The sequence below is a fragment of the Durio zibethinus genome, chromosome 18 (genome assembly GCF_047325235.1).
Source record: "Durio zibethinus cultivar Kanyao isolate XHJ-2024 chromosome 18, ASM4732523v1, whole genome shotgun sequence".
Taxonomy (NCBI): domain Eukaryota; kingdom Viridiplantae; phylum Streptophyta; class Magnoliopsida; order Malvales; family Malvaceae; genus Durio; species Durio zibethinus.
The window spans coordinates 3,408,710-3,424,967 of record NC_143179.1 but is presented as its reverse complement, the minus strand read 5'-3'; the positions used below and the strand labels follow the sequence as shown (position 1 = coordinate 3,424,967).

Here is a 16,258-nt window from a genome sequence, read left to right as displayed (position 1 = left end):
AGTTTGAGTTTATTAATCTATGTTATTATAACTCTACTTTTATAACACCAATAATAAATTTCAAAATAGAATGAGAATACAACACAATAAAAATTTAAGTGCAAAAATGATAGAAATACTAATAATAATTTTAAAAGAAAATCCTTATGTTCAAACCTTGCAAAAATTAAAGAATAAATCTTTTTTTTTTAGAATTTTGAAATTTGTATTGCAAAAATATTATTCTAGATCAATGAGTTTATAATTGTTTATTTGTTGATCAAATTTCTGTTATATGAGTTAAGGGAAACAATTCAAATATTTCATTTGAAGGAGATATTATAGTTTATGCTAATTTAGAAAGATAGTATAAAGTTAAATATTATTTGAGTTATTAGGACACTTTACAATATTTTTTATTGTCCAAATGGAAAATTTGATTGGCATAAAAATATCAAAAAAATTATTTTGAATGATGGTAATAACAATAAAGCAATAACTAAAAATATATCATACTTTTGTTTAGTAGAAGGAAATTTTTATGGATAATACAAAAGTAATTATTGTGAATTTAATATTTTTTAAAAATTGTGGTTTCTTAATTTTACAATTTTTATTTAGTAATTTATTCCTATTACTTTTATACATATACAATAAAATTGTTACCCAAAACTATATACTTATAGATAAAAACATAAAACAAAGTTTATTATTTTCATTTGTGACAGAACACTTCAAAAAAAATTTTTATATGCAATTGTACTTTGCTAACAGGAATTAAAACATATACACTAATAATTCAATCAAATCATTAATAAAACTTTTCATAATATGTACTATTTTATCATGAACTAAAAAATTTGAAAAATATCTTAGAAATTTTGACTTAATATTTATTGTATATTGTAATATTTATTTAATTTAATTTTAATATTTGCATTACTTATTATTACATGTATCAGTATATTGAACTTTTTCTTCTTTCTTTTTTTTTTACCTTATTAATTACATCATCTAGCAAATATTATGATTATATTTTTTAATATATAAAAATCAATGATAACAAAATAATGAATAGTTAATAACTTAGTAATTAATCATTGAAGACTTAAATATAATCAATATAAGTTAGTAGTAATTATCGATAATTTAGTAGTAAATTAGTAATAAGTTAATACTAAATGTATTGTAATACAATAATAAATGCATAGCACTTTAATGGTAAATTAATTATAATATAATTATAAATGCATAACAATAGAGTACTAAATCAAAGATAAGTTAACAAAAAATAAGTGATAACTTAGTAGTTAATTATTGATCACTTTATAATAAATCAATGATAACTTAATAGTAAATTAGTTTCAGTTTCATAGTAATTAATTGATAGTAGTAAATATTAAATAATTTAATAACAAATCAATTATAAATTAGTAGTAAATAATTGATAATTTAGTAGTTATTTATTAAAAACTTAAAAGTAAATTAGTATAACTTAGTAGTAAATCATCGATAACATAATAGTTAATCATTGATAATTTAAAAGTAAATTATGCATAATTTAAAAGTAAATTATGCATAATTTAATATAAAACAGTACTAACTTGATAGTGGATAATAGATAATTTAGTGGTAAATTAGTGATAATTTTGTGATAAATAATTAAAATTTAAGTAGTAAATCAAAGATAACATAATAAATATATAAAAATAATAGTAAATCATTGATAATTTGATAGTAAATTGATAACTTAGTAGTAAATCACTAATGATTTAATAGTAAATTATTAATGATTTAGTTGTAAATCATAGATAATTTAGTAATAATTAGTTAATCATTGATAATTTTATTGTAAATTATCAATAAATTAATAATAAATTAGTTATAACTTTATAATAAATCATCAATAACTTAATAGTAAATCACCAATAATGATTGGTAAATCATTCATAATTTAATGGCAAATCATTTATAAATTAGTAGTATATGGTTGATACTTTAATAGTAAATAACTAATAATTTAATTATCAATCATTAATAACTTTTATTATATTTAAAGTTACCAAGAATTAAACTCTGGGTACTAATAGAAATGAAGTCAAAACTTTCATTTTAACAATTAGGATAAACCTTCCATAAACACATTCAACAAAAATTTAATGAAAAAATTATAAACTTGAATAAAACAATAATATTATTACACAAAAAAAATTATCTCGTATATTATTAGTAGACTTTTAAATTTCATGTTTCATAGTTGTAAATACAAAACAACATATTAATAAATTAAAAATAAGTTAACAAAAAATAAGTGAAAACTTATTTTGTTAATAATTAATAACTTAATAATAAATCGATGATAACTTAATAGTAAATTAGTTTTAATTTAATAGTAATTAATTGATAAATTTAATAGTAAATCATAAATAAATTAACAGTAAATCAATGATAATTTAATAGTTAATTGTTTGAAATTTAAAAATAAATCAATATAACTTAATACATCAATAAATTAATAGTTAATCAATTATAACTTAATAGTAAATAATAAATAATTTAATATAAATTAATGATAACTTGATAACAAATCATGGTTAATTTAGTACTAAATTCATAATAATTTTGTAGTAAATAATCGAAAACTAAATAGTAAATCAATGATAATATAGTAGTAAATGTATAATAACATAATAGTAAATAATTGATAATTTAGATGTAAATTATTGATAATTTAGTAGTAAGTCACTAATAATTTAATTGTAAATAAGCGAGAATTTAGTAGCAAATTAGTTCATATTGATAACTTTATAGTAAATCATCGATTAATTAATAGTAAATCAGTTATAATTTTATAACAAATCATTAGTAACTTAGTAGTAAATTATTAATAATTTAGTAGTAAATCAATCATAATTTAGTAGTAAATTATTCATAAATTATTAGTAAATTATTCATTAATTTAATAATAAATCATTGATAATGTAGCAATATATCATTGATAGATTAGTTAAAATCGTTGATAACATAATAGTAAATTAATGATAACTTAATTATCAATCATTGATAAATTTTTTTCTTTAAATTTGAAGTTGTCAAGAATTGAATCTTAGTTACTTGCAAAAATAGAGTTAGAAATTTAATTTTGGGAAACTAGAATAAACTTACCATAAGCCTATTCAATAAAAAAATTTAGTGAACAAAAATTCTAAATTTAAATGAAATAATAATGTTATTATATAAAAAAAAAATAGTCTTATATTAAAATTGAACCCCCCTTTCCTATTGGAATCCATCATTAAATATATGATAACACAAATTTTATTAATAATTACTAAAAGTATATCATAAGTTATTCAAAGATTACTACAATTAAATAAAGTGGTTACTAAAATTTTATAAAAAATTATCAAAATTATATCAATGGTTACTAAAATTTTATAAAAGGTTATCAAAATAAAAATTAAATAAAATTATTATTATTATTATTATTATTATTATTATAGTATAAAAATTATTTATTGAAATAAATTTTTAGATATAAAAATTATACATGCGTTATGCACCTCCCAAATACTAGTACATATATATATTGTGAATATATATATATATATATATATAACGAATTATATGTGAATTCGACATAATAATTTATATTGTTTTACATGTATTTGACACAACAAAAATAGAAAGGATGCAGGTCTAATTTTATCCTTCTCATGCCTATTGTGTATACCGTATGGGTTATTTCCTTATTATTCTGTTGGCAGAATTGATTTCTTACATGTCAGATACATAAAGAAACCATATTTGGCGTTTTCAGGTTGAAAGTAAAGCTAATATATTACACCTGTTGTAAACCAGGTCATACTCAAAAGTATAAATCTAATGAGATAATGATGAACATAAATTCAGCACCATTGGTTAAAACGAGTGAAATCAAGGTAATTCCAGTTTGTAGGCAGTCTAAGCTGAAAGAACAAATAACACGACCTCCCAAAGATCCCACAAGTTTTGCTCAAGAGGAGTGGAACTAGTACAATTCCGGAATCAAAGCAGCTTACAGCTAAGCAAACAGCCCAACCTCTCAAAGATCCCACAGGATTTGCCAAAAAGAGTGCAATTAGTAGAATTCCGGCATCAATGCATTTTATGAAGAAAAAGGAAACAATTCAACCTCCCGAAAATCCTCCAGATTTGGTCGAGAATGGTGAAACCAGTACAATTCTGGCATCGAAGCATGTTATGCACAAAAAGGAAACAGCCCAACCTCGCAGGGTTGGTGAAGAATATTGGAACTAGAAGAACTCTGGCATCAAAGCATGTTATGCAGAAAAAGGAAACAGCCCACCCTCCCAAAGATCCTGCAGGATTGGTCAATAATATTGGAACTATAGCATACATAAAAAGAAAACGACCCAATCTCCTAACGACTCTGCACCATGGTTTAAGAAGAGTGAAACTACTACTAGAATTCCACAGAAAAGGGAAAAAACCGAACCTTCCAAAGGCTCTGCTGGGCTGGTGAGTAGGAGTGGAACAGGTAGAATATTGGAACTAGAAGAACTCTGGCATCAAAGCATGTTATGCAGAAAAAGGAAACAGCCCAACCTCCCAAAGATCCTGCAGGATTGGTCAATAATATTGGAACTATAGCATGCATAAAAAGAAAACGACCCAATCTCCTAACGACTCTGCACCATGGTTTAAGAAGAGTGAGACTACTAGTAGAATTCCACAGAAAAGGGAAAAAACCGAACCTTCCAAAGGCTCTGCTGGGCTGGTGAGTAGGAGTGGAACAGGTAGAACTCTGCCTTCTAAGCTGGTTGCACATGAAAAGGAAACAATCCCAGCCAAAACAAGAAAAGAGCAACATATCTGCGAAGATCATAGACTGTGGGAAGGTATGTCCACAGATTCTTTCCGGTTTTTTCTATTCTTATCTGATACTAATATCTTTTCACACTCATCCAACACTTGCATATGGATGGTAATCTGCGTAGAACATTGCACTTTCAGTTTAGTCTTATAATTTACTTGTTCTTGTTACCTGTATAATTGCATACACATTGCCAGAAAATCCCAGGGAGAGATCCTGAAATGTAAGTTTCTTGGAATAATTTGGCTTACCACTGTTCAAGTAGCACATTATAGAAATAGCGCTAAAAACAGATAACTGAGATATATGGTATATTGCTTGAAGTGACAGAACTTATATGGGAAATATCTAGGAACATAGGTCATAACAAAAATATTAGGGAGACGGAAGAAACTTCCAGCCAAGTATGTTAAAAGGTGTGAAAAGTAAAGGCCAGTAGAGTTAAATATATTACCTTGATGTTTTCTGTAATCTGCTATTCAATGTAAGATTCACCAATTTAGATTTTTTTTTAGAATGACCGCAAAAGGAGAGACAAAAAAGAGAAAAATCAACCTTTATCATATCAATTTCCTTCCAAATTTGCAGGTTATGATCAGCGCATTGTGCCACTTGAGAATAGCCGTATGTTATGTAATGGCGATCTTGCAACTGAACGGAACATGATCCAGATATAGAGCGTCTTAATCCTGCAGAGAACGCTGTTCTTTCATGTGGTCATGTCTTTCATAGCCTGTGCTTACTATTCTCCAAATCTGAGGAGATGTCAAGAGATCCTCCTTGCATGATATGTGCCAGTATTGTCTTAGAGACTCTTTATTGTTTCTTTCTCTTGAAATTCTCATTTTTTGTACTCCTAGATTAATTCTTTTGCTGTTTTACTAGCGTAGGAAAGGAGAAAGGAAATCAAATCACAAATGGGAACTATTTCAACTTCCTCAACCATGATTTTTATGCAAATTGGAATAGAAAATCTAACTTCACAAGCTTCAAGTACACATTTATATCCTTGCAAGGATTACTGAGCTTACTTTAGCAGCAGTTTATGAAATTGATATATGGTTGACTGAAATCCCAATTTCATTTTTCTTTATTCCCATTTTTTTACTTTTATATTTTTTTATTCTTGAGTTATCAAAATTTAAATTTAGATCACTAAAGTTAAGAATCCAACACTTTACTGACAATCCACACGTGGCTGTTGGCAATATTTTATCCCTTGCGTTGTCAGAATAAGAATATCAAGAAGATTGCGGAGGGAAAGGTTACTAGGTGTTTTCTTTCAGTGACAAATTTGAAGAGAATCTGCTTGTTCACTTTCCTCTGTACATCAACATAATTAGGTTCCCACATGCATAGCTTTCAACGTATTTATTCCCCTCCCCGGACCCCAGTCATGATCAGAAGATGCTTCCGGAGCTTGGCTTTTCTTTAATATGGTCATTGCCTATTCACAAACATGTCACATCCTAAAAAGCAGTCCACAGGTCCTCCACACCTCGTAGTTCCATGCAAATATTTTGGAGAAATGGATAGGAGTGCAAATCAAATGGTAAATGTAAGTGCTTGAACATCCTGAACCATGAATTTATTTATGCATTGAAAAGACTACATGTGAATTGTTACCTGCTGTCTCGCTAAAACAAGTTTGTATTGCTAACAATGCTTAAAGACATTCGCTCAAAATCTTGGCAAGCATTCATAGAAATAGGATGCTTAAATTATGTCGTAGCAGGACATGACACTTCAATCTTCGTAGTTGAAGTAACTTGATCCTTCACCCATGTTTTTCTTTTCTGTTTGCTTTTCCATTTTCCCCAACAGAGTACAGTCGGGTGGCTACAAGGTTTTCCAGCTGCTCTATGAAAACCAAGTCTTAACACTATAATTAATTACATAACTCGTCTAAGCAGTTGGGAAATTTTTTTTCCCCGTTTCTGCATATTGATCGGAATCTTTAAACACAATTAAAAAAAATTAGTGTGAAACAGCTATTTTACATCAATGTATGCTATTTTCATTCACAATATCATATTATTAAAAAATAACAATCATTTTATTACACATTATATATATGATTTTATTAATATAAATATTTATTATTTAATTATCACTGATGCATAATAAATGATTAATTTTTTTAATAAAATAATTACGTGAATTAAAGTAAACTGTTTAATTCAATATTTGTCATATATGCTTATATAATCTTCAAACGGTTGGCCGCCAAAATTAGAAATACGAAACATCCATCAACAGGATTCAACAACATCCAAGGCAACCAACCGCACCAAACTAGCCCAAATCCCTTCATGTTAAAAATATCCACCTTACGACCAAGCGCTAAAAGCAATTTGATAAATTTGCACTGTGTATGATAAGAACAGAGAACTTGCACAGATCAATTACAATTTTACTTTCAAAATAAAATAGAACCAACAATCTGCTTGAGATATTACATCAAATAATTTTGCTAAAACACCTAAGAATTTTACATGGGTTTTACTAGAATTCTTCATCAAAAGCATTTTCCAAATCCTCATAAATCCCATTGTCCAATCATCCCACCTGATATGATAGACAACCATCAGATTGCCAGCTAACATGGGAGATTGGGAAAGTCACTTGATATTTTATCATTTTTAAACAGTTGATAAACAATAAAACTATCTTATCTAGCTTGACTCTCTCCATCATCTTCTGAAATGTTAAACAAGAACTTGGGGAGAGATGTAATTCGGGGAAGATGAAGTAGCAACTCGCCAAATGAGTCTTTTCTTGACATGCCTGGAGCCTGCTTGCTACTAGAGACTTCCTTTGTATCCCCTTCTAAACTCTTAGCTGTAATATTAAACTCAGACTCATGAGTTTTGCTTAGCTGAACATCTTTTCCATTGTCAGGTCCATCGTAATTTTCTCCATTTGCCTGTGAGTTTGTGCCTGTTGTAGTGTCCTTTTGCAAAAGACAGCAGAGAGAATTGACCCTTGACATGAGGGATTTCTCATCAGAAGTTGTTGTAAATTGAGTGTCACTGAGAAGGTACTGTGCAATCTCCTCCAGCTTTTCCTGGCAGTCCGGTCTATGTTCAGAGGATGGATTTTCAGAGGTCATCTGTTCCGAAAGACGGTGTCCGATATGGTTCATAAGATCACTCATGGACATAGATGGGTGAAGTCCAGGCACTTTTATCTGGTCCCAATTCCTTGGCCCCTTTGAATCCACAGCTTCACAAACTCCACTTCCTTCAATGGCATGAGAGTCCATCACTAATGTAAAATTAGAAACTAATTAGAGAAGCAGAAAGAAAAAAAAGTAAGAATGCCATACTTACAAAAAGTTATATAATACTATTTCACAATGAAGAAAACATCTTTCTACTCGCTATAAGTCTAAGCCCAGGAAAAAGAAAACAGTATCAATACACATACTGAATCCATCAGACACGGAAGAAATAAAAAAGAATGTATACAGAATACAGCAGACATAGAAATAAAAAAATAGGTTCATGTGTTCTTTACACTGATGCTTTATCAGCACCATCACCACCATTAAAAAAACCTTCAATCCTGTTTAATATTATTATCAACAATTAAAAAGCATACTTCATATCAACTGTATTCAAATTCCTAAGAAATCACATACTATGCTGTATAGACATTGGACTTCAAAAGAGCAAATAAAAGAGAATGCAAAACGATGAAATATAACTTAAAAAACTTTATCCATCAGACCATTAAAAACAAACCCCAAGCTCCTAAATGCTTACCTGAACTGGGGGACAGAGCTTCCCTGGACATATTTTCTGAGGTTATACCAGCAGAATCCCCTTTCTCAATCTCCAAGGACGAAGACTGAGCTGCAGCTGGTGATGCTATATTCTGGAAGACAGAACTAGTGGACCTTTTACCAGTCTCACCCTGGCCAAAATCATGCCCTTTCGGTTCATCACAATCCTCAAACACCGAAGTCCGTGATTCAAAGTATGGTGAATCCAAAATTATCTCTGGCTGTCTGCTTAAACAGTTCAGACGCATGTCACACTGGATGAGTTTTTCAAAATGTTTGTTTAACGATTCTTGGGGACACTGTAGAAAATGTTGCCTAAAAAGCCACAATAAAAATTTTCCATTAGTATATTAGCTGCATAACTATATGCAAACAATTCAGCTTGTACACGTACTTCCACAAATAAGAATTACATCCATAATACTTTTACCTATTGATGCTAGCTTGACCATCAGTAAAATCTGAAGTTGCCTGCCACAAGGTGTGTTTTCTAGGCTGCGGATTAGTCTCTCGGAAGAAAAGGGGCTGTCTAGCCAGCTGCATCACCAAAGAAACAACCAAAAGTCATAAATATTTAGATTGCAGGAAAATAAGAGAGAGAGAGACAGCGAAGATCCTACAAAACACAAGAAAGTTTACCACAACATTCAAAGTCCCCGGTCCATTATCAGGACAATTTGCCTTCAGAGCCATAATATCTGACCACTGTATTTCTATCTTACTCTTAAGCCCACCGTCCAATACCTCCCAAACAAGCTTATGCTTTGCAAAATAACACTTGGCCACTAAATCACCTTCATACCTCGACTTATACTACAAATCACCAAGTAAACAATTCTTCAGCTACTTGACCACCAAAATAATTGCATTTTTTAAAACAATAAATTAAACTTATTAAAACGTCACCTCCCAATGGCCGATTCGAAGAATGGAAGCTGGAAAATTTGAGGCTTTAAGCTTATCAGCAGACGCAGCAGCTTTAGCCTCCTTTTTGACTTCAGAGCTCAAGTTTTCGGCTTGGACAGCTGAGCCACTGCTTTGGGATTGAGAGAGGCGCATTTGGATCAAATCCAAAAGTGAAGGACTCTTCCGTAGCCTCAAACCAAGTGGGCTCGGCTCATCCAACGGATTGTATTGCGATGGCGGGATAGGGAAAGCATTGGTATCGGAGTTCGACTGATAAAAAAAATCATCAAAATAATTCAAAAGAAAAATTAAAGAAACCCAGAAACAAAATTTTTAAAATTTAAAACCATACAAAGCTCTTCTCTTTCACAAAATAGTTGAGATCTTTCTCCAAAAAAAGTAAATGTTTTATTTCACTACAAAAACAAAGGGAAATAAAATTGAAAAACAAACTACCTGTTGAACATTTGAAGAAGGTTTGGATCGTTTATTAAGAGGGCCATGTTCTTCCTCTAAAGAGTCCTCGACGATCTCCAATTTCACCGGCAGCTTATCCCCGCACGCCGTCCTTTCGGACTCCGACCTAAGATTTCCCGATCTCATCAACTGCATCATCCAATCAAAGCGAAACCCCGATTTTCCCAATCCCAATCCCAAAAAATGGCGGAAAATCCAATCTTAATTTTTCTCTCTCAGAAATGACGGAAAGAGCAAATTCCGGAGATTCTGAAAACCCTAGTAAATTATTTTAGGAAATCAAATTAATAGTGTTAAAAGAAGAGAGAGGGACAGAGGGAAAGAGCGGCTTTTTTTGACGGCGAGCACGTGCGAGATCCCGCGTTATTCGAACCATCTCGCTCGCGATAAAGTACTGAGATTACTTTAATATCCTTGATTTGCGGCAATTATTGGTAGCGGTGATATCAATCCGTTGATGAGATTTAATTTAATTTTTGAATAATGTATAAAATTATAAAATTTAATATTTTAATTTAAATTAATTTTTTTATAATTTAATTTGATTTATTGTTTTTTAAATTTTAAATTTTTATTCTTTATATATTAAAATAATATAATTTTTAATATATTTAAATAAATTTAAGTATAAAATAATTATTTTATTTTATAAAAATTTAAAATATAAAAAATTAATAAAAATATATAATTTTATTTTTTCAATTTTTTACTTTTTTAAATCTAAATTTAATATAAATATTATGATTTCTAATCTATTTTTAATTTTTTTATTCTTATCACCCCTAACTATTGGGTTGGAGTGGAGGTTATTTTGGGCAAGTGAGAAAAGAGGAGAATGTGCTGGCAGACACGTATACACGGTAATGGATAATATATAGGGCCTACAGCAGTTAGGGTTTCGTTAAATGACGGCGGTGGTGTGGTGCTGTCTGACAAGTGGCGAGAGATCCGGCAATAGCTTCTAGCATATATTTTTGATGTTGACACGTACACTTTCATTGGATGGCTAGGACAAAACGGCTAATACCAGGATTTTTTTTTTTCTTGAAAAATGTTAACGAATATCTGGTAGCTTGATTAAGATACTGTACAAAGAGAAAAAAAACCCAATTAATACATTTGCTTTAAAAATTAATTTTATAAGTTTAAATTTTTTAAATAAGTGTTTTGTTAAGTAAAAAGATACTTTTTAAATTAGTACATTAGATAATTTTTTTTCAATGTATTGAGATTTATAATATTAATAATTATCAATTATAATATTTTTTATTACATGAGTAAAATTTTAATACCAATAAGAAAAATAATAAAATTATTTGAAATTAAATTTTTGATATCCCTTTAAACGTCTTTAATCATTAAACTAAAAATTTATGGATAATTATGACATTTAATACACAAATATCTTACTATAAATAATGTCCACTATAAAAAAAATATTTGTAAAAAACAAAAATGGATGATATGATTTAAAACCCAAAATAAACTTAAAAGTTAATGAAATACTTTTTGAAATAGAACTTTAATTAACCATAAGAAGTTTCTATTATGGGTGACATAAGTTGGACCAAATTTAAATTAAATTTAGATATAATATCAGCATTTTACATATTTGTCTAAATTCAATACAATTTGATAATTTGAATCTTAATTGTTGCCTATATACGTCCAAATTATTAAATGGTATATCTTAGGATAGTTTATATAATTTTTTTTCTAAAAAGTATCATACTTTTGTTTTTTTTTTCTTTTATTAAATTTTAAAATAATGATAATTTAATAATTTTAATATTTACATAATAATTTTAAATCGAGTCAAATTAAATTCGCACCCTAAATGTTGAAACTAAAGCTCAATTTGTTTCTTAGTTGGATCTTATTTTTATTTAAATTTGTTTAATAAATTTAATATTTTTGTTTAATTTTATTATATATTTAAAAAAAATTTAAATTTAAATGAGTAACCCAATCATTGAGCAGATACGACAATGTGGCTTAACGGAAGCAAGTTTAGAGAAAGTTCCAAACGACGTTACAGATATTATAGGGACAGCGTCCAAGTTGGATGGACCCAGTCTCATTCTCACGCACATTTGACACGACCAACGGCCATGCCGCGCCGCCAACAACCATACCATTATTTGACATTGATGTCGCGGTTTGAAAAAAATATATGTATGTTTGAAAAATATCGTGACCAATTGTTGGGAAAAATGCAATTGGAGATTTCTAATATTTGGTATTATTGTAAAAAATATTATGAAGAATTAAAACATCTAAAAAGAATATAATCTTAAAAAGATTAAAAAATTATTAAGATGTATAGTAAATAAATTATGTCAAAATTTAATTTAAAATGTACACAGAAATATAATTTTTAAGAAATTAAAATTCCCTCAAATTAGATTTTAAATAGTTATATTTTTACTCTATATATTTTTATTTTAAATTTAAAGTATTTGAATAAAAAATAATTCTATCGTTCAAATAAATACGAATGGACATTTTTATTGTTTCATACTAAAAATGCATTTGGGTATTGCAAAATTGCCGTGCAAAGGCATTTTAGGGTCAAAGCAAGAAGTGTTTGGTGTTGCTTGTGGGTAAAAAGCAAGATTAAGAAAAAATCGAGAAAATAAAAAATTAATTTAAAATTATAGTATTTAATTTAATTTGAATTTATTTTTTATTTGATTCGAATTAAATTTAGATATTAAATATATATATTAAGTTTGGATCAGAAAGTGAAAAAAATTAAGTTAAATTATATATTTTTATTAGTTTTTATATATTTTAAAATTTTATAAAATAAAAATAATTATTTTATATAAAAATATATTTAAATAATATAAAAAATTAATTTCAAAACCAATAAATCAAATCGAAACGATAAAATTTGGTTGGTTCATATTGGATTGTATGAAAGATTAGTTCAAATTCAAATTAAATTTTAAAAATTCATAATATTATGTAATATCTGAAAAAATCAAATTTAATCAAATTCAATCCAAATCGTTTTAACCCTTAATCAAAAGTACATTTTGAGTCAAATGGATCTTGCAATTCAATAGTATTGTTTAACAAATAGTACTATCATAATGATTTTAGAGATGATCAAATGAAAATTTTAAAATTTTTAAAATAAAAAAAATCGTCATTGATCTTTTTTTGGCTAAATGTGTTTGACCTTAAAAAAATTGTATTTCCAATAAAATTTTAAAATTAATTAAAACTTATTAAAAAAATAATTTTTTGTTTGATCTACTAAAATAAATTTGGGTCTAAAAATTCAATTATACATGGAGAATGATTAACACTATCACAATACCCATTTTAAAAATAGTACAAACTGATCATATATTATCTTTTTGTTTTAATAAAAATGTCTTAATTTTAATATTTACAATAATCCTCTTAATTTTTTATATTTGCAAAAATCTCTTTTTTTAAAAAAAATATTTTATTTAGGAATAAAATGAAATTTTTTTGTTTCAAAAAATTTCACTAAATTCTCCAATATCTACATAGAATTTTTTAAAAAATTTTCCTCTTAGATTCTCATTATAATCCTTAAGATCTAGCTTAATATTCTTTTATAAAAAGTAATTATGAAAAAGCCCTCAAATATCTAGGTAGGGTATCAAAAATTATTTTTATTTAAGAATATTAGTTTTTTTATTTACAACAATTTTTCAAAATCACCATTTGTTAATTTATATTTGTGGAAATTAAAAAAAAATGTAAGTGATGTAACATGAAGCCAATGGATAATGCAAATACCAATTAAAATACAAATGAACAATTTGATCCCGCTTAACTTTATCTCTTTTTATATATTTTATTTATTTAAAAAATATTTAGTTATAAAAGAAATTTTATTTATCATTATTTTTGTGTTAGAAAAATCTCTTTAATCAATATTTAAATAGAATTTAATAAAATTAATCCTTTACTTAAGAATATTTTATAGTTAATTTTGGTAAACAAAATGAAAATAATGTTCCTTAGAAAAACTATAATTTGAATTTTCTCTAATATCTAGATAAGGATTCCAAAATCATATTTTCACTTAAAAATACTATCACATCCATATTCTTCAAAATATTAATAATAGTGATTTTTATTTACAAATAAATACAATTTCAACCTTGAAATTTTAAGTTTTAATAAAAAATATTTCACCTCAAAAGATTTGTTCTTGCATTTTGACATGTATATTTATGCTTATAAAAAAAAAAAAAAAAAACGAACTATATACACCAAAGTGCAACAAATACATCAATGGACTAGTAAAATAAGTTTGGCTAGATTGTAGGTTGGGCTATAGCAAACGGCTCGTGGCAAATGGACTTGGCAAGTTAGGTCAGGTCGCTTGTTTTTTTTTTTTTAATTTGATTTTAAAATAAAAAACTCTTTGACCTTTCTCTCTTTCTTTTTCTTTCACTTCTCATTCTTCTTAATCTTTTTTTTTCCCTTCCTCTTTCCCTCAAACACAGCAGCTTCATTTCTTTTTTTTTTTCTCTTTTCTTTCCTCCATTCTTCTTTTTCATTTTATTTTTTTCCTATCCTTTTTTTTGTCGATCCCAACTGAACATCAAACTAGCCCCATTTTTTTTCTTTTCTTTTTCTCTTCTCTTTTTTTTTATTCCTTCATCTCTATTTTTTTAAAATAAAAATATATTACTAAAATAATTAGGGAGCAGTGCCAATAATTCCTAAGATGTTTACAGGGCATTCCCTTATCCATATCTCATAACTACTAATTTGCAACGTAAATTTAGCTAGCCTATGAGCAGCTACATTAGCTACCCTTTTGAAATGTTGTAAACACCTAATTTTGTTCGGTTAATTTGAACTTGTTTGATTCACATGTATAATTTAAATATTTTGATTTAAGCCAGTTTAAGTTTTTTAATTGGATTCATTCGAATTTTGGTCTAGATTATTCGTTTTTGGATCCTTTTTTTAAACCAAAGCCCAATTATATTTAGTTTCGATCAATTTGAAATTAGGCCATATAGGCCCAAAGTCCAAGATTGAATTCAAAAGCCCAATGGAAGCCCAAAATCTAATATTTGAATTTAAATATCAAATTAATTGTTTTTATGATTAATTCGGTTATCTTAATTAATTAAAAATTACAAAAACACATAAAAAAAATCAAAGACTAAAAAACTCAAATGATAGGGTCAACTAGTCAAAAAATTGGCTTTTTTAGCTTTCTATTTTTCCCTTGCATTCTGCCTTAATTCACCTTTAACCCACTCTTATCAAATTCTCATCACTTTTTTAGCCTCCTAAAATTAGTATGAATGGTCTTCCAAAATCAACATTACACTGCCCGAAATGCAGTAATGTCATTGGTGCAATGAGCAATAATCCAAAGCTAGCATTAGAGTCTAATAGAGATGGCACAAATAATTAAAAATCATTCAACTATCCAAGAAAATGAACCTTCAACACCCAGCTGAAAGCTAGCTTTTTCACCAAGTTTTTCATCAAAGACCACCATGATCAAATTGATTATCACCATCATCAAAACTATCCTACAAAATCGAAAACACCACCAAAGTCTCCAATAGTTGAAATCACAGCCCAAAAAACTAGAAGACCATTTGGCCCTCCTTGGGCCACAGCCTTCATACCCCATTTCACTTGAAATTAACAGCAAACCACTATTTATCATAAAACCCATTCCCACTGAAATTATTAGCAAAAACACACAAAAATTGAAAAGCAAAAAAAACCAAAAACACCCACTACTATAGTTCCTTCCTCCATAAAAACTACAACAGAAAATTTTTAAAAAAAAATCAATTAAGCCATCATACACCAAAGTAAAAAAAAATCACAGCCCTAACCCCTCAATTTGACTAAACATATTCCCAAATCAAAAATAAAAAATCACATAAAAAATTCAACATCACAATCATCACTTTGAAGAACCCATTTAGCATAAAAAAAATAGAAAAAATATGATAGTGTTGATGGCAACGCTGATGACTGACAGCTGAGTAAAGGCTCGAGCTTCGACAAAATAGGGCAAAGTAGGCACAGCGAAAAAGAGAAAAACAAAAAAAAGTAAAATAAAGTGAGGCTATTCGATTACCGGTAGCAAAAAAGGGCAACGGTATGCCTATCAAAATTTGAAGCTAGAAATTGGTTTTGTTTTTTTTTTTTTTTTTTTTGAAGAGATAGGGAAGCTTTTTTTGAATATAAAGAAATAGAGGCAT

The 16,258-nt window shown here is 27.9% G+C and overlaps 1 protein-coding gene across 3 annotated transcripts; it reads right to left on the bottom strand.

Moving 5' to 3' along the window:
* Window positions 1-7,247: 7,247 nt before the first annotated feature.
* Window positions 7,248-10,285, bottom strand: LOC111298968 (uncharacterized). Of its 3 annotated transcripts, none has more exons than XM_022893754.2 (6): window positions 10,005-10,285; window positions 9,549-9,818; window positions 9,282-9,455; window positions 9,073-9,179; window positions 8,623-8,957; window positions 7,248-8,140 (listed from the first exon to the last, which is right to left on the bottom strand). In XM_022893754.2, the coding sequence occupies exons 1-6, from the start codon at window positions 10,161-10,163 to the stop codon at window positions 7,527-7,529; spliced, it is 1,659 nt and encodes a 552-aa protein (XP_022749489.2). In that variant the 5' UTR covers window positions 10,164-10,285; the 3' UTR covers window positions 7,248-7,526. The 3 variants fall into 3 exon arrangements, with proteins under 3 accessions (XP_022749489.2, XP_022749490.2, XP_089603123.1); XM_022893755.2 differs by having other exon boundaries at window positions 7,248-8,122; XM_089746997.1 differs by having other exon boundaries at window positions 7,248-8,098.
* Window positions 10,286-16,258: the final 5,973 nt, after the last annotated feature.